Raw genomic sequence first — 22,458 nt, 5'->3', positions numbered from 1 at the left:
AATTCTTGTTTTTACATTTAGTCAAGTTTGGACTTAATTTTTAACATAGAGGGGGAATCGAAACGAGGGTGGTGGTGTACACACACACACACACACACACACACACACACACACACACACACACACACACACACACACACACACACACACACACACAGAGGACGAGAACATTACGCGTCAGGTCACCGCTAGACTGTGCATGTGTCGGTATCATATATCATTCAGACAATGAAGGAAACGTACCACATGAATCCCAAAAGAATGGAAGACTTGCACAGATCCCGTGAAGAAAACAGATGAAAGGAGTTGTATTTCTTTGGCGCCTTTCCTGTGTCGGTGTACAGATGTTGAATTGAGCGAAGACTCGGCGCTTTCCGGCGATTCAGTCTCGCCATCTTGCGGAAAACATCATGTGCTTCTGTCAGTCGACCTCTGATTGACAACCAACGCACGCTCTCAGGAAGAAATCTATAATAACAGAAAAAAATGGGTTGCCTATCACACTCCAAAGTGATACTTTTGAACTAGAATGTTCTGTCGCAGAGACTGAATAGGCAATATTCATCGTAAAGGCAAAGGCATTGTAAAGACAAAGGTACCAAAGGCATAGTCATCGTCGAAGACAAGTCTTTTAAGAACAGAGATGCATCGTAAAAACACAAATATCGTAAGGACAAAGGCACATGAAAGACAAATGTATCGTAAAGGTAAAGGCATCGCAGAAGACAGGAATAAACGAAGTCATAGTAAAGACAAACGCATCGTCAAGACAAAAGCATCATGAAGACAAATTATCGAAAAGGAAACACGTCGTAAAAAAGCAAAGGCATAGTAAATGACAAAGGACAAAGGCATCGTGAAATCATATGACAAAGGCTTTGTAAATGACAAAGGAACCGTAACGACAAAGGCACCATAAAGACAAAGGCGTCCTAAAGCCGGAGGCTTTGTTAATTCAAAGTCTTTGTAAATGACAAAGGTATTGGAAAGCAAAGACATCATGTAGACAAATGCGTCGCCAAAGCAAAGGCGTCGTCAGGACAAATGCGTCGCCAAGGCAAAGGCGTCGTCAGGACAAATGCGTCGCCAAGGCAAAGGCGTCGTCAGGACAAATGCGTCGCCAAGGCAAAGGCGTCGTCAGGACAAATGCGTTATTAAGTCAAAGGCCCAGTAAAGACAAATGCACAATATCAGAAAGGCATTGGGATCCATCTCCAGTTGTTTCACTGACATCAAGAACTGGATGACTGAGAACAAGTTGAAGCTGAACAGTGAGAAGACGGAGGCCCTTCTCGTTGGAACACGACAGAAGATTGCTTCCCTCACTGTGACCGACCTCCAGCTGGATGACGCGACTGTTCCATTCTCCCCTGCTGTCAAGAGCCTTGGCGTCTTTCTCGACTCCACTCTCTCCATGCAGACACACATCTCCTTCATCATCAAGACCTGCTTTTTCCACCTACGACGCATCGCCTCCATCCGTCGCTACCTCACCCACGACGCCTGTGTCAAGCTGGTTGTCTCCCTCATCCTCAGTCGTCTGGACTACTGCAACTCCCTTCTGGCTGGCCTCTCCGCCTCATCCATTCATGGCCTACGAGTCCAGAACGCTGCTGCCAGGCTGACGTTGAGGAAGACGAAGCGAGACCACATCACCCCCCTACTTCGCTCCTTGCACTGGCTCCCTGTCAACACCCGAATCTTCTACAAACTGTCCACTCTGGTCTACAAGTGTCTCAACGACTCTGCTCCCGAGTACTTTAAATCCTCCCTGGACGTGTACACCCAGCCCTCCGACCGTCCCCTTCGTTCTGCTGCTGACCCACTCCGCCTTCACATCCCTCGCTCGAAACTCGCATCTGCTGGTCAGCGTGCATTTCCCTCCGCGGGTCCCTCCGTCTGGAACTCCCTGCCGCTTGAGCTTCGCCAGAGCCCCTCTCTTGACGCGTTCAAGAGTAGGTTGAAGACTCAGTTCTTCCCGTAGCTGGCTGCGACGTTCATGTTCGACGTGATGTGTTGTGCCCCAAAAGACATTCTTGTGCTGTGCTCTGTGAGAGGTGTTTTCTTTGTGTTTAATATTATTTGTTTGGACCTAGCTATTGATGTGTATATTGTTGTTAAACAGTTGTTTCTTGTATGTTTATCAGGGTTTGCTAGTGTGTGATAGGGTTCGTGTCCGTCTGTAGATGTTAGTTTCTTTGTTAGTCCTGTGTTGACAACTCTTCGACAAGCGCTTAGAACTGTACCCACGGAATACGCGCTATATAAGCTTCATATTGATTGATTGATTGATTGATTGATAAGTAATGTTTAACGCCCTCACGGCAAAAAACCATTAGGGACATGTTCCCGGGTTTGACCGTGCAATCCCAACCGTACACAGTGGAACCCCCCCTTTTAAGACAACCACAAATCTGAGATATTCAGGTCTTAAAAAGGAGGGAGTCTTAAAATGGGGGTAAATTTACAGAGGTTATGAACAGAAGGTCTGTGAAAACAGGGTCTCAAAAAGGAGGGGTCTTGAACTGGGGGTCTTGAACTGGGGTTTCCACTGTATTGCCGAAAATCCCACAGACTCTCGGGAACACTGACTCACATCCAGGCCGGCAGACAGGCAGCAGTGCAAACGGCGGTGGCAAAATGGAGATGCTGCCAGTCCTGGATCAACCAGACCATAAGGCTGAAGCTCGCCGCCCCGATGCCCCAAGTAGGAATGGAGCCGATTACAGCTCGCCATTTTATGCCGATAAATTCGGTCGGGTAGGCGAAGCTTGACGCAAGGAGGCCCCCGATTGTAAGTCCAACCAATGATCTGAAATAAGAAAACGAACGTTTAAGGGGGTATAGGAACTTAATTGTATCTTATACTGCTCGTTTCAATATACAGATTACAATCCAAATTCAGTGCTAAATGTTTCCAGGTCATGTAATGTTATTCTTTAACTTTGTAAAAGTTGTAAAACGCCTGATATTCTGTTGAGCAAATATGTATGTGTTGGAGGCAGCATGCAACTTCAAACTGATGTGGTCTTTTGCACCTTGGTGATATATAGATGAAGGGGACGGAACTCGTCACGTCAGGATGTGTGTGTGTGTGTGTGTGGGGGGGGGGGGGGGGTGCGGGCCGCTTTTTCTTTATTTTGTGTATACTGCTTTTCTTTGGAGAAAAAGTCGTATCTTTTGTGCTAGTTCTTTGGTACTGTCTTTCCTATTTTATCAGCAAGGTAAACCGAATCATTCTTGAGACAAACGTCTACTCAACCTACCAGGGACATGCCTCAAGTTTCAAGGTAAGGCCTAAAAAAAAAAATAGGTGTGGTTACGGTAACCCGACCTACCCTATTTTTTTGGGGCCGACCCTATAACTTTTTATTACATTTGTCACAAAAATACCAAAAAAAACAAGTAAACGAGTGCAGAAAACGCAATGAAAGCGAAAGCGCCCGAGTCGCACACTTATTTCCCTGTCAAGTAGGTTTAATTTGTACACATTAGAAAAAAAAGTTTAAAAAAAAAAGTGATTGCCTACCTTCCTACCCTATTTTTTTGGCTATGTTACCGTAACCACACCTATTATTTTTTTTTGGCCTAATCCAACAAGTCATTGCTTAAATGCAGCGTTTTTTGTCATGATACCCCTAAAACAAGAAGAGCAAACGCTCGATCGAGTCACTTTCGCAGTTCTGAATATTATATGAGGCATCAGATGGACAGGAAGAAATTGCTATTCACAACACAATGAGTCACGTTCACATAAAATTTGAGCCCGGTCACTTTTATAGTTTCCGAGAAAAGCCCAACGTTAAGTTGTGTGTTGCCGAACAGAAAAGGCTAGTTATCTCCCTTGTTTTTCTGATAACGTTCGTAAAAGGCTACAGATGTAAATACTTTGATGTAAAGAATAATCCTACAAAGTTTCAATCACATCCGATGAACTTTGTCAAAGATATAAAATGTCTAATTTTTCCTTTGACGCTGACCTGTGACCTTGAAAAAGGTCAAAGGTCAACGAAACCATCGTTAAAGTGTAGAGGTCATTGGAGGTCACGACTAAACAAAATATGAGCCCGATCGCTTTGATAGTTTCCGAGAAAAGTCCAACGTTAAGGTGGTGTCTACGGACGGCCGGCCGGCCGGACAGACTAACACTGACCGATTACATAGAGTCACTTTTTCTCAAGTGACTCAAAAAATGACGCAAAAAGTCCTGTTTTTGACCGCTCTTGCGATCGACACCTGCAGCAGTAGGAATAGCATAACACATGAAATATGCAAGGTAGCTAAACAAAACAATCTGTTCAGGGTAGATAATTGATTTGACTTTCTTCTCGTGTGTCAAAGTTGCAAAGTTTTGCGATTGTGATTTTTTTGTCGATTTTTCATTCGGCCCTTCCGTTTTTGTCTGATCGATTTTGAGGGCACCCTTATTTGAGCGGCGGTCACGTAATCCCTGTAAATGAAATCTTCAATCCAAAAGGTGATCCTGATGGTTAAATAAAGGGGCTTAACTGGCATATACATTTTTAATGGAATGACACTGTAATTAACGCTTTAATTTGGGTGCAAAATTTGTTGCAATAATTTGTATGGCCAAGTTTATGTTTGTTACCCACTTCCACTCAAGACACCCCCCCCCCCCCCCCCCCTTGCACACCCACCCGCCTTTTCATGCTCACACAACCCACCTCATGACAGCGAACATTTGCCAGTTGACGGAGAAAGCGCACACAAGGTTGAAGACAGCATGCAGTGTAGAAATGCTGACCAGTGTTTTCTTCCTCCCTAAGTTATCTGCCAGTTGACCTGAACGAATTGCACAGTATGAAAGTAAAGGTTATATATGTCGTATCCAGTTCACGTAATAGACAATTTTTGGAAATAACTCTGTCAGGATTTGCAAGCGTTGTGGAAGAGTTGTGCCCCGCAAACAGAACCTCACACACTAAACAGGAAATACATGGTCGACCAATTAAAGCCACGATCGCAGCGAATAACTGACTCTGGTGTGTATGATATGCAGTGTTCAATCGACATGATGCTTTTTTCTTTCGAAAATCTGCAAAAAATGTGCCACGATCGCTGCAGCAGTGTCAGTTTCCCCACACTGCTGTGACCTCGACCTCAAGCGAAACTCACGATTGTCGCTAACACTCGTTCAAAGCGATCCAGCATTGTTAACTGCGATGTGTATATCTTACGGCTCATGTTGATATCTATTTTCTCGACATGTCTGTTATTATTTGATAACAGTCAGCATGTTAGAAATAACTGATACTAACGACTACCAGTTATGACAGACGCATGACGACATGTTGAGTTAGCACTAAACACAGAAGCATAACCTCACCACGATCAGATATGATAGACACGCACGCACACACAGACACACAGACACGCGCGCGCGCGTATAAGCATCGTTTTAATAAACAAGTATGACAGACATGACACACCTGCAACTGTAGACCCCACCAGCACGCCAACCATCTGTGCAGAAATGGTCATCGATGGAACCCAGGCCAGGTCGCACACTAGCTGAAACTGCAAGAAGTCCAAGGGATGGTCAAGAATACTCGTACTGGTCAAGAGAACGTGGAGTGGGTAAAGATATACTTGTATTGGTCAAGATATTGTAGTGTTCATAACACGACACACAACATTAACCCAGAGTACTTCCACCAACAAACAACTTCTTCTCTTAACTCAATACGAGTTTTTCTTCACTCACACAATAATCCTGTTGTTTACATGTGATATACACCAGGCAGAAATTTCTCGCTCAATACAATAATTAAAGATGCCAATCAGGGCCGGACCAAGTTCGTTTGAGGGGGGGGGGGGGTTCCAACTGAAGGCAGGGGTCCAGGGGCCGCCTAGGCCCCGGTGGGGTGCAGGGGCAACGCCCCGCTGGGGGGTCTGGGGGGCAAAGCCTCCCAGAAGCCGAGAAAATGTTGCATTAGTTAGGTCATTTTTTGGTCTTTCCTTGCAATTGGGAATCAAAATTACACATTTTCAACAGTAACAAAATACTTCATATATTCATTTACCATAGTGGTTCAGTGGAATAATCCCAAAGACATATATGCCTAGTAAATAAGTCTGACAGGACTCTTTACTTTGAATATTACTATGATGATGGACTTATAACGGGGAGGGCAGGCCGTTGTCGACTTGATGTTGTTCATAATTTGAAATAGTTTTAGAAGACCAAATAAACTGAGGGAGTTGGGGGAAGAGCTTAAAAAGTCCACTTTTTTTTCTCTGAGAGGTACATTGGATGGCCAGGGGGGGGGGGGGGGGGGGGGTTCCGGAACCCCAGGAACCCCCCCCCCCCCCCCCCCCCCCCCCCCCCCCCCCCAGATCCGGCCCTGCCAATTACTGTCGAACAGAACTGATGTGCCCGCGCACACGTTCGAAATCCATAAGCATGAAAAAACCAACACACTCGGGCTTGTACACGCACGTGCACACACAAACTAATGAATCATGCAGAGCAAATCTCCACTTTGTCGCACATGCATATATATAAACATATATGCGAACATGGGCTCGCTCTCACACGTGACAAACATACGCACGTGCTCTTACACAACACAACCGAAGAGGGCCCCAAAGGGGGGGCATCATCACGATCACGGGAAGGGAAATTTTAGCTTTCACGATCACAGTTACCTTGATTTTTGTTTTCACGATCACGAACACCACTGGCAAATCACGGTCACAGTAAAAGTTGCATGTACAGAAAGCACGTGTCAAAGTAAACACAACCACACAGTAATTCGCTCCTCTGGATCTATTGTTTATTCAACACAAAGTGAGAACTGTTGCAACTTTTTTATTATTATTTTTTTAATTCTCTTTCATACACACATAGAAATACATATCATGATTTGTAATCAGTAACAAGAATGTTGTTTTCATTGTTTTCTCTCTCTCTCTCTCTCTCTCTCTCTCTCTCTCTCTCTCTCTCTCTCTCTCTCTCTCTCTCTCTGTCTCTCTCTCTTGCACCCTCTCTCTCTCTCTGTCTCTCTCTCTCTCTCTCTCGGTGCACCCTCTCTCTCTCTCTGTCTCTCTCTCTGTCTCTCTCTCTCTCTGTCTCTCTCTCTCTCTCTCTCTCTCCACTCATACACATTCAACTCCCACACCCTCACTCACACACATGAATATATACTTGCACAATTTCACATTTCCAGAGCTAAATCTTGTAAACCCATTTTCTCAAAAACTATTGGGTGGATTGAAATTAAAGTACATGTATGTGCACGATGGGTTCTTTATTTTCAACTTTACCATACAATTTCAGGTATGAGGTACACCATCGCCTGGTTTCATGGCCTTGAAAAACAAACAGGAATGCTACAGGTTCGCCACAAGCCTGAGCCTGCGAAGCAAGCGAGCCAACTAGGGGGGTCCGGGGGTATGCCCCCCCTGATTTTTTTTCAAAAAACGCTTAAAATCTGTGCAATCTGGTGCATTCTCGGCATCATTTTCAGGGCTCTAATAGTGTTGTGATCTTGTTAAAAATCCCATTTTAGCCTCCCCCCACCACCATTCAACACACCTCCAAACTGGTGAAAACAACACTACTGTGCGCTGGCTTCATTGAGACCGGCGCCCGGTCGCGTTGCGCGATATTCACACGGATCGTTTTTGCGGAAATTTTTCAACTTCACCGGAATAAATTTGACTTTACCGGATTTTGAAAACAGCTTTATCGGATTTCCGGCATTTACCGGAAAAGTAGCATGCCTGACAAAATCCCCAACGAACATGACTTTGATCGTCTTTGACATGAGGATCAAGTGACCCAAACTGGCACGTCTCCCCGCCATTGTTTCTGAATTTAACCCATTGTTGATATTAAAGTTTACAGGCGCTAAAATAAATCCAAGCTCAATGCAAAGAAGCGACAATTAGAATCTATGCCAAGCGTGTCCACGTTGCTGGGATGAAAACACATTTCTAGTTTCGGTTTTGGCTACACGCAGACTCGATCTCGAGCCAGTCGAGGTCACACTGAGCGAGTGACAGCCGGACGTGGCAATGTCGACAATGTCAATGATCTCACTCAAACTCAAAGATCTTGAACAAATTTCAAGATCTTTGCCTACATTCAGAGCAGTCATAGAGAAACATAGATCAACATACCTTGATAGTTCGTCTTCGGAAAGACCGACCCGTAGCCTGACCTTTCCACCAAGGAAGGCATTCTCGCCGCGGCCTGCTTTGGTCTGGCTTGAATCCACAAAATATAACAGAAGTTCGATGACAGTACCGCTGCACGCCATTTTTGATCTTCGAATTCGAATTTGACTGAATGCACTCAAAACTTTTGCACGAAGCCCTTCCATTGGATGAAGTTTGGCAGACTTTTGCAATTTGCCTTCTGATTGGATCTCTTTTTGTGTGTGATTGGTTCTCTTAAAGGGAAGCAATCGCTGTCAAAATCATATTTCTGAATGTGTTGTTGCTTCCCTTTAATTGGGATTGGCTCCTTGACGATAAGAGGATCATAGAGTGATACAGCTGTGAAAAATGTACGTTGAAAATAAAATGCTTTGCAATAATGCCCATCACGATCACGAAAACAAATGACGATCACGATCACGAGAATTGATTTTTTTGTCATCACGGATCACGGGCAAAGTCCCATCACGATCACAGAAATGGAAATTTCGGCAATCACGGTCACAGAAAGGTCAAAAAACGCCAATCACGATCACGATTTTAAACCCTTTGGGGCCCTCAACCGAACACGAACATGTTGATAAACTGACAGATGCGCTCACGAATACCCATCCCTCTTGACACACACGCACGCACTAACGCACGCGCGTATGCACGCGGACACACACACACAAACACACACACACACACAACTTTCAACCACACAGACACACACAAAACCTTCAACTACACAGACCATAATTAGTACAACCTTACTTTACCTGTGACACCACAGTATTCATACTGGGATCGAAGAAGATTCTTTCACACCTGCCAGTGTGGTTCACTTTTTCACCACACACTTTATACGTCGAATTATCCATCCCACCCGTGTGTACACCTATATCACCACCCCAAACAACACTCGAAACGTTGACTTTCAAAACGCGGGAATCTTCACCACTTTGAAAATGGCCGCCAGCCGACATGTTGGAGAGAGCGCCACGTGACGCGTTACGAAGAAGGTCACGTGACAGACACCACCAATCAGGTTCGAGGGCGCCAAAGACCATGAGCATCATACTCCAGACGGACATAACGACGGAAGAGAAGACAAGGGGGACCAGAAGCATCTGGAAGAGACCACAGCCCCCGACTCCCTTCACCAGGTCGTCTACTGTCTTGGCCATCTTACTTATCTGAAACATAAAGTTTGGTATACTCTAAATTAAAGATGCTGCGTCGTTCAAAAGAAATAACGGTTTTGAGCGTGACGACAGGGTCGGAGTGCTATGTAAATTATGAGCAGTTCAAACCCATGTAAACAATGTGACACAAACAGCCTGTCCTCACAAATTGATCCAGATTTGTTTGATTTGCCATATCGACGTTGCAGTTCCGGAGCAAAGTTCACCAGGTCGTCTACTGTCTTTGCTATCTAGCTTCTCTGAAACGAAAAGTTTCGTATACTCTAAATGAAAGTGTTCCACTTTTGGACACCCTTGTGTAACCAGTTTTAATCCAAGTTTGACATTGTACTTAACTCGACTAGCAAAAGGTAGCACATGTTAAACACTAGTGCTTAAACGAAAACTAGAGTTTACCATGTGATTCCTTTTGCTTCTACTATTTCACACTGTGTTCAACACTTGTAACAATCCCAAAGTTTCAATGATGTTGGTGGTTTTTTTACAAATTAATTTGGAAAAACACTAGTGCTTAAAGGTGGTCGTCTACATTTTTGCTTTTTTTCAATCATCTTATGGTTAGATTTCGATACAAAATTATGTCAAATGATGAATGAACCACGGGGAAAAAAGTTATAGAAAAAAAATATATGTAAAAAAAGATTTTATTTTTGGGTAGCGTGACTCGCGCTTCCAATATTTTGTTTTCTGTTTGCTGAGAACATGTGCTTTGCCTAAAAATACTGACCAATAAAATTCATGTCACTGTGCTTATAGCCACGCCCAAACAAGTGCAGCAACAGTTTGACACTGGAGCGCTGTCCACGCTTTTTTTTAAACGCACGAAATGCACGGGATTTGAGAGGAGTTTTGCGCTTGGCATTTTCCAAATAAGGATATCCTACTATGAGTACTACGCTGGAATACTACAATGAATTTTCAAACGGCTACACTGGCTTCGTCTTTCCTGATCGAAAGGGGGTGTATTGTTGATATTTGTAGATAATAGACTCTGCATTTTAATGGTCAAATGGCGATTTCGGTATAAAAATGTAGACAAAGATCTTTAAACGAAAACTAGTGTTTACCATGTGCTTCCTTTTGTTTCTGCTATTTGTCACTGTGTTCAACACTTGTAACATAAAAGGTGATCAAAAGCGGAACACGTCAGTTTTGAGTGTACGATGATAAGCAGGGGCGGATCACATCCTTTTCAAGGGGGGGAAGGGGGAGGGGGGAGGGGGGGGTTCCAAGCTTCTTTTAGGGAAAATGTTGATGAAAATCAAGGAAAATGGAGCGGTCTGGTGCAATCTGAGCATCAGTTTTTCTTTATTTTCAAATTTGTTATTCGTTTTTTTTAGGCTAAGAAGAGGGGGGGGGGGGGTCCGGAAACCCCGGAAACCCCCCCTGGATCCGCCCCTCATTGGTTGGTTGGGAGAGAACGAACAAATAAAGGACAATTTATTGTGAATCATCTTACTGTCTTTCTTTCTCTCTTTCTTTCTTTAACTTCTCAGTTTACCAGGTCGTCTACCGTCTTGGTCGTCTTGTTTTCCTGAAACGAAAGGTTTTGTGGGATGCTCAGTTATTTCGTTGGGAGAGAGAACGGGCAAACCATGTATTATTTTGTGCCATATATTAAAAAATAATGTTCACTTTCTTTTTCTATGGGTTTCATAGATTGCAACCGTTGGCCTTTGCAACCGTTGGCCTTTGCAACCGTTGACGTTCCTGAACTTCTCACATCTGGGTGCACGGAACACCTTGGGCTTTCACTAAGTCATGTCTCAGGCATCTTTTAATTTCAAAACAATCCCAAAGTTTCAATGATTTTCTTGCGAAGAGTCGAAAACTTGTTGGTTTTTTTCTTTACTAATTAATTTGTATCCTTGTACAGGCGGGACAGCGAAAGGTGGTAGCCTAACTGCCGATGTAAGCGAGACGGAAGTAATTGATCCGGCCCCGCACGTGAACTGTTAACGCCAAAAGTCTACATGGAAGTCTTTTAGTCACGGAAGAGAGAAGGAGTTCTTTCTTTCTTGGATATTTTACGTCAAGATATTGTGTTTGATTACATCAGAGCATGTTAAAGCATAGTATTTGGTTCCATTTTGGCATACCGCACACATTATTTAGTCCCATGTAAATGACTATTAACGCCAAAAGTCTCCACGGAAGTCTTTTAGTCACAGATGAGAGAAGGAATTCTTTCCATCTTGGAATGTTTCCGTCAAGATGTTACATAAGAAAATGTTAAAGCATAGTATTTGGTTCCAGTTTGGCATACCGCACACATTATTTAGTCCCATGTCAATGACTATTTACGTCAAAAGTCTACATGGAAGTCTTTTAGTCACGGATGAGAGAAGGAATTCTTTCCATCTTGGATTGTGTCCGTCAAGATATTACATAAGAAAATGTTAAAGCATAGTATTTGGTTCCATTTTGGCATGCCGCACACAGGCTTCATAAAACCATGTAAATGACAATCTGGCAACGCTAAAAGTATGTGTAATTCTGCGTGGGATAGCTGTGTAAATGTTTTGACGGTTGATATCCTTATCTGCAACAAAATCCTTATCTGCGTCGCTTTTACAGTGCTCTGAGGTGTTCTGCATCTTTAAGAAAAGGATCACATAAAAAGATATTACTCTACACAGAAAGCAGCCAGGCTGTTTATGTTTTTTGGTATGTGTCTCAGTGGAGGTTTCTTATTTGGTGTTTAACGTCGTTTTCAATCACGAAGGTTATATCGCGACGGGGAAAGGGGGGGGGGGGGGGGGGGGAGATGGGATAGAGCCACTTGTTAATTGTTTCTTGTTCATAAAAGCACTAATCAAAAATTTGCTCCAGGGGCTTGCAACGTAGTACAATACATGACCTTACTGGGAGAATGCAAGTTTCCAGTAAAAAAGGACTTAACATTTCTTACATACTGCTTGACTAAAATCTTTACAAACATTGACTATATTCTATACAAGAAACACTTAACAAGGGTAAAAGAAGTAAAAGAATCCGTTAGTAGCCTCTTACGACATGCTGGGGAGCATCGGGTAAATTCTTCCCCCTAACCCAGTGGAGGTAAGTCTTTATCCCATGTAAAAAGACGGGCGCAGTGGCGTGGTGGTAATTACGTCGGCCTCCTAATCGGAAGGTCGTGAGTTCGAATCCCGGTCGCTGCCGCCTGGTGGGTTAAGAGTGGAGATTTTTCCGATCTCCCAGGTCAACTAATGTGCAGACCAGCTGGTGACTTAACCCCCTTCGTGTGTACACGCAAGCACAAGACAAAGTACAGTGCGCACGGAAAAGATCCTGTAATCCATGTTAGAGTTCGGTGGGTTATAGAAACACGAAAATACCCAGCATGCCTCCCCCGAAATCGGCGTATGCTGCCTGAATGGCGGGGTAAAAACGGTCATACACGTAAAAATCCACTCGTGCTAAAAACATGAGTGAACGTGGGAGTCCAAGCCCATGAACAAAGAAGAAGGAGATCCAACGTTAACACCTGACCAGATATGAGATGGAATTACATGGGAAGCCGGGACTGTGAGAGAAATCATTTCGCTTTAAATGTTTAATTACGCCAATGGCAATCTATGGTTCCGCTTATTCACAAATAACAAAATAAAGTAAAAACGTAAAACGAAGGTCACATCGGGACCTGAAAAAAAAGAGACTGAGCTTTGATGGGACAATGGGGCATTGGGGCATTGCAACAAGATTTTAGTAACAGCAACAACAATAACAACAAGGACGACGACGACGACGACAACAACAAGGACGACGGTGACAATATCAACAACAGAAAGGACGGCGAAAACAACAACAACAACAACATCAACGACGACAACAACACCAACAACAATAACAGCAACAACAACAACAACGACGACAACAACAACAACAAAGATATAAGATATATGTTACCTTTTTATAGAAAGACGAAATTCCGAGATTGAATCACAAGATGTCGCCAGTAACATATACTCGTACTTCTTACTTAAGTGTGTTCCCCAAAACTCAACCAGCACGTACTGTCTCGCAGTCGGCTTGCTTGTGGGAATATGAAATGTTATTTAATTGACACCACGTCCATGCATATGTTAATGATGAAGGTCAGTGGAAGAGATGAAGAGGCGAGGTGAAGAAGGTGATGGGGGTGTGTGTGTGTGTGTGTGTGTGGGTGTGGGGGGGGGGGGTAATATTACCTGGATGTAACCAGATTACGCAAATGTAGGTTACGTTTCATTTCTTCAAAACCTGTGCGTGTCGTTCCATTTTTGGACACGCTTTAAGTACATAACATTATGAGTACATAGACGCTCCGTAGAGTTTCTGGGGCAATGTTCTTTCCAGATGTAAAGTTCCGTGTGTTAAAGCCTCACATGTATCGGGTGTCGTTAATGGGCAGAATACCTGCGCAGTTTCAGCAGCACAGACGACGCACGGCCTATTATTTATGCCGCGATAGGGATTATGGCGAGTATTTTCCTTTCATGCAACAGGGGCAGACGAGGGGGGGGGGGGGGCACAGGGGGCACGTGCCCCCCCCCCCCCGAAAAAAAATTGGAAAGCTGATTCTATGACCATTTCTAAGTTCAAATGGCACCAGATGGCACCATTTTGCTTCTTTCGGCCACAAATATTTCCGGGGGGGGCATGCCCCCGGACCCCCCTAGCAAATTTGGGCGCTTCGCGCCCATCACATTCACTTTCGATTCAAAGTGCACCCCCCCTTACAAAGCAACTGATCCGCCCTTGTGCAACATGTAGCGGGGCTGGGATATCTGCAGTGCGTCGTCGGTCCTGCTGAAGTTACATATATTGCTATTTCATATGTTACGTGGATTTCCATTGGTCAAAATTGAGCTCAGTGCAAAAGTGATATCGACGACATTTCCGTCGATATCAGTTTTGATATCGACGACCTCTTTATTGCTTCCCCACTTCAAAAACAAAAACACCTAAATTTAAAAACAAACAAATATATATGAAAATTTAATTATCTCAGAATTTAGTTGAGCAAGTGACTAAAGACTTTTTGAAAGAAAAGACATTTTGAAATACTGAAAAGTACAAGAAAAGAGTGAACAAAAAGAAATAATAATCAGAGGGAGGGATATGGAACAACCAAAACTGAGACAAATACTTTTGTAATTTCTTTACAGTAAATACGAAATGTCCAGAGAATTAGCAATATATCTAACATTGACTGACTGTGTGATGATATCTTCTGCTATTGGTCTGTTTCGACAGTGATATCAAAATCTCGACCTCCGGTCTCGATTTTGATATCACTGTCTCAACAGACCATAGCAGAAGATATCATCACACAGTCCGTCAATATTGGGTAAGATAGACTAGATGATTACCCGCTTCGCCGGGAAGAAGTAGAGCCGAATACCAGGCTGCGCCTGGGACGCCGGCTTTGCCGGCGCACGAAGGAAAGGAGATAAACGCGCAAAACACTGGAGACCTTCTAAAAATAGTAACGTGCAGTGACCTTCTAAAAATAGTAACGAAGTAACGGGAATATGGATTGACGCCACACGGAGGAAGGGAGATAATCGCGGCTGAAAACACTGGAGAAGATAAGGAAGAGTTACTGGTAGTGGATCCAGACCAAAAAAAACAAAATCGGTTCAGCGCGCACAGCGCTGCGCGCTGAGAGCACGTGTTGAAATATCTCATCGACCAGGTTGTGTCCAGGGTGTACCTGAATATGATCACCAAATTTGAAACAGATCCATCGAGAACCTTGGCCGCGCATCGCGCACAGACACACAGACAGACAGACAGACAGACAGACACTAGTCGTATATATATATATATATATGTGAGCGGAGCCCCTTTCTTCGCACAGCGGCTGAATGCACGAAGGTTTGTCACTACATTTTTGGCAAAATGACTTCGCGAAGTCACCTTCGTGCCGAACTAAGAACAGCCTTAAAAACAGACTCCTCGTGAAAACACTTCGGCTCATCGTCTCAAACCTTGCCAGGCTTTTACATGGGATCAGAACATCCTTCCACTTGGTCACATACCAAAGACGAACAGCGTGGGTGCTCTCCATGCAAAGTTTGATTATTTTGACGAATTCATTGTGCAAAAGCCACCAACACTAACTCGATGTGTTAATACAATTATCAATCGAAAGGGAAACGAATAGGAGTTTAAAACAATGGTTTAGTCAAGCATTACAAAAACTTTTTTTCTTTTGTCACCTTTTGTCAAAACCGTTTAGTATTGAAGCTCGAGGGTGCGAAGCGAAAATTGCAAAACAACCTTAACATTTCTACTGAATTAATCAGCTCTATAACATTACATTTCTGCTGCTTAGTGCAGAGCACCCGCGCGCGCTTTCACGCACGCATGTACGCAAGCACACACACACGCACGCACACACACACACACACACACACACACACACACACACACACCAACAAACACAAACACACACATACACACGCACACACACGCACGCACACACACACGCACACACACACACACGCGTGTGTGTGTAGAGCGATTTAGAGTAAACTACTGGACCGATCTTCATGAACCTTTACATGAGAGCTCCTGGGAATGATATCCCCAGACATTTTTTTCATTTTTTTTGATGAATGTCTTTGATGACGTCATATCCCGCTTTTTGTAAAAGTTGAGGCGGCACTGTCACGCCCTCATTTTTCAATTAAATTGATTAAAATTTTGGCCAAGCAATTTTCGACGAAAGCCGGACTTTGGTATTGCATTTCAGCTAGGAGGCTTACACATTAATTAATGAGTTTGGTCATTAAAAATCAGAAAATTGTGATTAAATATTTTTTTTATAAAACGATCCAAAAACAATGTTATCTTATTCTTCGTCATTTTCTGATTCCAAAAACATATATAGATGTTTCATTCGGATAAAAAAACAAACTCTGAAAATTAAAAACATATGAAAATGATGATTAAAAATAAATTTTCGGAATTGGTTTAAAAACATTTTTATCTTATTCCTTGTCGGTTCCTGATTCAAAAACATAAAGATATCGTTTGTTACGATTAAAAACAAACTCAGAAAGTTAAAAAGAATAGAGATACAGAAAAGCGTGCTATCCTGCTCAGCGCAACCACTACCGCGCTATTCTGGCATGTCAATTTCACTGCCTTTGTCACGCGCGGTGGACTGACGAAACTACGAGTATACGGCCTTGGTGAAAAAAAATGCAGTGCGTTCAGTTTCATTCTGTGAGTTCGACAGCTTGACTAAATGTTGTATTTTCGCCTTACGCGACTTGTTAAATTCTGCCCATGTACCAAGCCCGTCCTTCACACGTTGAGTTACATACTAACAATTAATTATCTGCGGTAAATGGGTGCGTGACGAATTCATTCTTCATGAATATGTAAGAATACACTTTGAACAATGTGAAGAAATGTGAAGGTAAACTGATGAAGAGAGAGAGTGTGTGTGTGTATGTGTGTGTGTGCGTGTGTGTGTGTGTGTGTGTGGTTTGTGTATGTGTGTGTGTGTGTGTGTGTGTGGTTTGTGTGTGTGCGTGTGTGTGAGTGTGTGTGTGAGAGAAAGAGAGAGAGCATTAAAAGAGATAAAGAGAGAGCGTAAGAGCAATAAAGAGAGAGAGAGAGAGAGAGAGAGAGAGAGAGAGAGAGAGAGAGAGAGAGAGAGAGAAAGAGAAAGAGAGAGAGAGAGAAAGAGAGAGAGAGAGTAATACAAAGAGAAGGAGAGAGAGAGACAAAGAGGCAAAGATCTATACAGTTTGGGGTATAGTGGATTGGGAGGAGGAGGGGGGTGTTGCTCCGAGTCCGTACATTTACATTTTTAATTGCAATATATTTAGCAAGGGCATGTGTAGGATAGAATAACTGCTGATGTGTTTCCCGTGGGTTGAAGGTCGTTTACCGATTAAAAAAAAAAAACTTGAGACATAATTATAACGTCTCTCTCTCACACACACACACGGACAGAACACACACACCCACAAACACGGGTGTCCACACACACACACAAACAAGCAAACACACTCACACATACACACACACAAACAAACATATATACACACTAACACGCAAGCACACACACACACACACACGTACACACACACACACGCCCACACACACACGCCCACTCACACACACACACACACACACACAATAAAACACACATTTAAAACAGTAAAGTAAGTATTTCACTGAGAGCAGAAATCATTGCATCTTATTTATCTGATAAAAGTAATTGCTCAAACTGTTACTAGCCGTACCAATAACAAAGGGAACTTTTCCTTATCTAGCTGGACAAACGACAAAGATCGCTTCAAATACAGTTTTTCTCACCCAAGTCCTGCAAGGGTAGACTTGAGGCGTTGGGTGGGTGTTATCAGGAAAAACAACAAATATAGCTTCAAACGCTGGTTTTCTCATCCATATACTGCAAATACCTGAGGAGGTGTTTTTGTAACTGGTCAAGCAACAAAGATAGCTTTAAACGCTGGTTTTGTCATCCAAATTCTGCAAATACTTCACTGGAGTTTTTGTGTAACTGGTCAAGCACCAAAGATAGCTTCAAACACAGTGTTTCGCAGGCCAAGTCCTGCAAGAAAACAAACAAACAAGCAAACAAACAACAAACAAGCAACAAACAAACAAGCAAGAAAACATTTAAAAAAAAAACATTAAAAAACTAAAATCCTCGTTTGAACACAGAAGTCGGGAGGTTCACTTCGTTATCGGCACAAGTGCAGAAATACGTACGTACCACATTCTCGTACAAGAGGCAAACCCTACAAACAATTTGAGTGTGAGTCAACGTGAAATAACACTTATCACTTCCGTGTAACATACAGTCGTGAAATGAGGAAGGAAGAATTTAAAGTGATGGAGAAATCGTGAGAGATAACAATTTACTTCGTCACGACTTGTGGTCTCCCATGAAAGGTTGAAAGTGTGACTTGGGACCGAAATTAAGTGGTCTTTGGTCTCGACAGGCAGGTGGTCTTTGGTCTCGACAGGCAGACAGACAGACCAAGACAGCCAGACAGACAGAGGGACAGAGAATGAGAGACAGACAGAATGTGTTCTTTCAATCACAACAACTTGCTAAATTCAAATTATTGTCCTGTTCGTGTTGATGGTTATAACGGTTATCTCGGACGGAATGTTTCCAATCACGACACATTGTTGACTTCAGGTTATTATCCTGTCCGAGATGATGATAACAACAGAATGCGACCGACCATGACATGTGATCACTAGCGCGTGTCTATGGTCCTGAAGGCAAACTGCGGGGCGCAGTGGTTAAACACATACCATCCGAGATACCATTTGAGAAAACTGTGTGTGTGTGTGTGTGTGTGTGTGTATGTGTATATGTGTGTGTGCGTGCGTGTGTGTGTGTGTGTGTGAATGCGTACGTGTGTGTGTGTGTGTGCGCGCGCGCGTGCGTGTGTGTGTGTGTGTGTGTGTGATGATGGTCAAAAGTCCAAAGGACATATTCCCCGGCTGTGCTGTTATGGACCAATTCCGTAAATAATTCTGTAGGGCTTGTATGGGTTGTGAAAGAGTGAACTATCTTACTTTTGGTGGTGGAATCTTTCTACACGTGCTCTTCTCCAAGTGTTTTCAGTGACTGGCCTATAATATGTCACGTGAAAATCACGGGAAAGTGTGACTCACTAAAAGCATGAGCATTTACTCTTTGGCAACTCGCAGTTAAATCAGTCTATCAATTACAGTGGTCGCCGCTTAATAAAGCCACTTCTGGACTGACGAAAAATGGCTTTAATAAGCGGCGGATTTATTAACCGGCGGTCCAGGAATACGTCATTTTCGAGAAGAAAAAAATCTTCTCTTTTGTTTACGTCACTCAGTCACTTTCTTTCGTCATTTACACTTGTTTGAATCTAAACAAAACTTCACGAAGGATGTTGAACTTTTGTTTTAATTATGTACATGTACGTGTACTTTGATCACTTCGGTACATCAATAATTTCACTGTCACCGTCACGAATCGTTACTCGGCAGAGAAGAACGATTTTATGAGTGTTTGTTTGTTGGTCGTCTTCCACATCAGAAGAAGATAATGTGAGTTTTAGTCACAAACTACGTGATTTCTCTGAGAAAACTGGCTTTAATAAGCGGCGGGTTGGTTTTATTAACCGGCTTTTTCTAATACATAAGATATAGTGATAAATCCGGACCGTCTGAAATTGGCTTTTATAAGCGGCTGGCTCTATTAACCGCGGTTTTATTAAGCGGCGTCCACTGTATTGAGAATGTTGCCTCTGATTTCAAACAAGTTATATTATGTTCATAACATACGAAAGTGTGTGTGTGTGTCTGTGTGTATGTGTGTGTGTGTGTGTGTGTCTGTGTGTGTCCGTGTGATTAATTGTGTACGTGTTTGCTTGCGTGCAGGCGTGCGTTTATGTGCGTGAACACTAAAATGTTAGCACAAATCACAGTAAAAGCCTAGTTTAAAAAAACAAGGTTTCAATTTAATAGCGGCACGAACAAAATTACATTCTCTGCAATTGCTGGTTTTTACTCGACCGCTGACGGACCAAACAAAACACAATCATCAATCGAAAAATATTACGCGAAGCTGTCTTTATTTCAGTTGGTGTGACTGTGAATTTCGGACACTTTTTTGGAGCCCTTGTGTCTCATGCAGTCAATGTCAAAATAAGAATAGGCAAGATGAGATGCAGTTATATATATCCCATGACCTGCCTCTTTGTCTCTGTTAGCTGAGGAGGTGATTCAGATTATTCTGAATATTCCATCACAACCATATATGGATATCCCATCACAACCGAGTTTGGATCTCAACTGTCATTGGTCATTTTCTTTTATTTCAGAGTACAATTATTGAATAATTTATAGAGGTCATCTGCATATTCAGAGTTTACAGATGGACTACTTTTTTCAACATACAACTGAAATATTTTGTGGTGTCAAAGTATGTCTCTGCGTATAGGTACAGGCCTACATGTGTCAATATTGAGAAAATAAAGAATACTTCATACGATACGCACATTCTGCATGGATTTAAAGAGCGGAGTCGAGATATTTCGTTGGCTGAAGCGATTGCATGGTCAAAGGCATGTTCAACGAGTATCGCGAGTGGGATCAAGGGACGATACTCCCTAATTTTTACACAGACAGCCATCTACACAGAACCGTGAGAGAGAGAGAGAGTAACGATCAAACCAGCACGGCCCGAACTGAATTTGTTGCGCTGCCATTATCGTGCGCAATTCTGGTAAACATATAAACCTGGTATGCCGAATTGAGTATAACGAAAGCAGATGTCAAACTGATATACACAGGGATATTTACAGGAAATAGACCCTTTAAGTCTGTAAGTGTACTACAGGAACTAGACCCTCTAAGTTTGTAACTGTACTACACGAACTAGACCCTTTAAGTCTGTAACTGTACTACACGAACTTACAGGAACTAGACCCTTTAAGTCTGTAACTGTACTACACGAACTAGACCCTCTGAGTCTGTAACTGTACTTCACATACCTACAGGAACAAGGACAAAACCACAAACTCAGCACTGAGTGAACACATTGAATTTTATTGAAGGTGTAAAAGGCTTAGTCCCAAAAAGGATTCATGCAAAACGAGGCGAGGTGTAGCATAAAAATAGTAACACTCCAAATTAAAGATGCCCTTCAACTCAAAATGTATAAGAAAACTATATCAAATCAAGGGCACCGACTGCATGACTGGATTCACTCTTGTCCCTTTCAAAAACACAAATGCAAACATCTTTTGTTGTCATGACAACCGTTATATATATTTATCTAAATAATCAAAGTAAATTTCACTTGCAGAAAAATAATTATGTGACACGCCCATGATACTGTGCTCAGCACTAAATAGCTAACCACATTGGTTACCTGCATGGATAATAACCAAAAGAGAGTCAGCCACCTTTCCTGTGACTTTGTTACAATGTACATCAAAAGGATCTCTTAACTCCAAATGCAAAAGGATAAACAATAGTACTAAGATCCAGTCAAACCTTGATAAGTGAAAGCAAAATAGCACAAGGGATTGACATATAAAATATAGCAATGCAAGAAATAGCTGAAAGCAAAATAGCACAAGGAATGGACATATAAAATACATTTTTAGCAATGCAATAAATATTCATAATTTCACAGACACAGAAACACACCGTTTGATAAGAAAGGCCAACTCTTGTGAAAGACGCAGAACCCAACTGACAACTTCAGGGCAAAGCAGGGTGTAAAAATACAACCTGCAACACCGAGTCAAAATGAAGGCCAACCCTGCTACTAATTGGGGTTATGAACACAGGCATCCTTTATCATCCCTGAAGTCAGTCCTTATTTGAGCCCAAAGATGACTTCGCGAAGACTTTGCAAAGTCTTTTTACCAAAACCTCAGAAAGCTTAGTGCGGCCAGCTTCGAGAAGTATACTTCACAAAGTCGACTTCGCCCAGTTATGGACAAGCCCTGCAACGACTCCAACTGATCTTACATGCGGGGTTTTGCTTTCAAAATTGAAGCCATTGTCAGTAACTTTTTATGCTTCTGGTTCAAGACCAGTGGTGCTCAAACAAAGTTAATACCTGTGGTTAATATGATGTAGTTTGTTTCTTGCATAACAACACCAGATTTACTTTCGCATGATGATTTTCCTTGATTATAACTGTCTGTCTCAATGCTCTTAACCATAACTGTTCCACTGTATTTACTTTCCTTGTTGATTGAAAATGGAAACATCTTACACAACCAAAAGTCCTGAAGTTTTATTCAGAGCCAGGGCGACCAAAACATCTAGTCACCTAGGCCCAGGACTTGAACTTCCCTAACGTTACCCATTGTCCCACTAGGGTTGTCAAGCTAAAGATATCATTGTGAGTTGCTTCTCTAGAGAGCAACACTCCCTATCCTTTCATAATTAATACCCAGACGGATTGGCAATGCTGCTCTTTTTTTCATTTTTTTGTTATGTAACGGAAAACGTGCCTCAGAATGAATGAAAAGATCAGCATTGACGAAGAAACCAAGCTTTGTCAGCACAGTGCAACCAACCAACCCACCTTTTGAAATGGAATGAA

At 42.6% G+C, this 22,458-nt stretch overlaps 1 protein-coding gene across 1 annotated transcript in view; it reads right to left on the bottom strand.

Moving 5' to 3' along the window:
* The window catches only part of LOC138977861 (solute carrier family 22 member 15-like), a 42,647-nt gene extending 29,252 nt beyond the window's left edge, over positions 1–13,395 (bottom strand). Inside the window, exons 1-6 of the mRNA XM_070350467.1 lie at positions 13,281–13,395; positions 8,946–9,362; positions 5,451–5,538; positions 4,686–4,803; positions 2,597–2,812; positions 244–468 (exon numbers count right to left, since the gene is read on the bottom strand). Coding sequence (XP_070206568.1) covers positions 244–468; positions 2,597–2,812; positions 4,686–4,803; positions 5,451–5,538; positions 8,946–9,353 — 1,055 coding nt within the window. The 5' untranslated portion in view covers positions 9,354–9,362; positions 13,281–13,395. The remainder of the gene's footprint in view (positions 1–243; positions 469–2,596; positions 2,813–4,685; positions 4,804–5,450; positions 5,539–8,945; positions 9,363–13,280) is intronic.
* Positions 13,396–22,458: the final 9,063 nt, after the last annotated feature.

The sequence above is a fragment of the Littorina saxatilis genome, linkage group LG10, assembly GCF_037325665.1.
Source record: "Littorina saxatilis isolate snail1 linkage group LG10, US_GU_Lsax_2.0, whole genome shotgun sequence".
Lineage (NCBI taxonomy): Eukaryota > Metazoa > Mollusca > Gastropoda > Littorinimorpha > Littorinidae > Littorina > Littorina saxatilis.
Note: the sequence above shows the minus strand (reverse complement) of the source record. Positions and strands in the feature narration are given on the sequence as shown.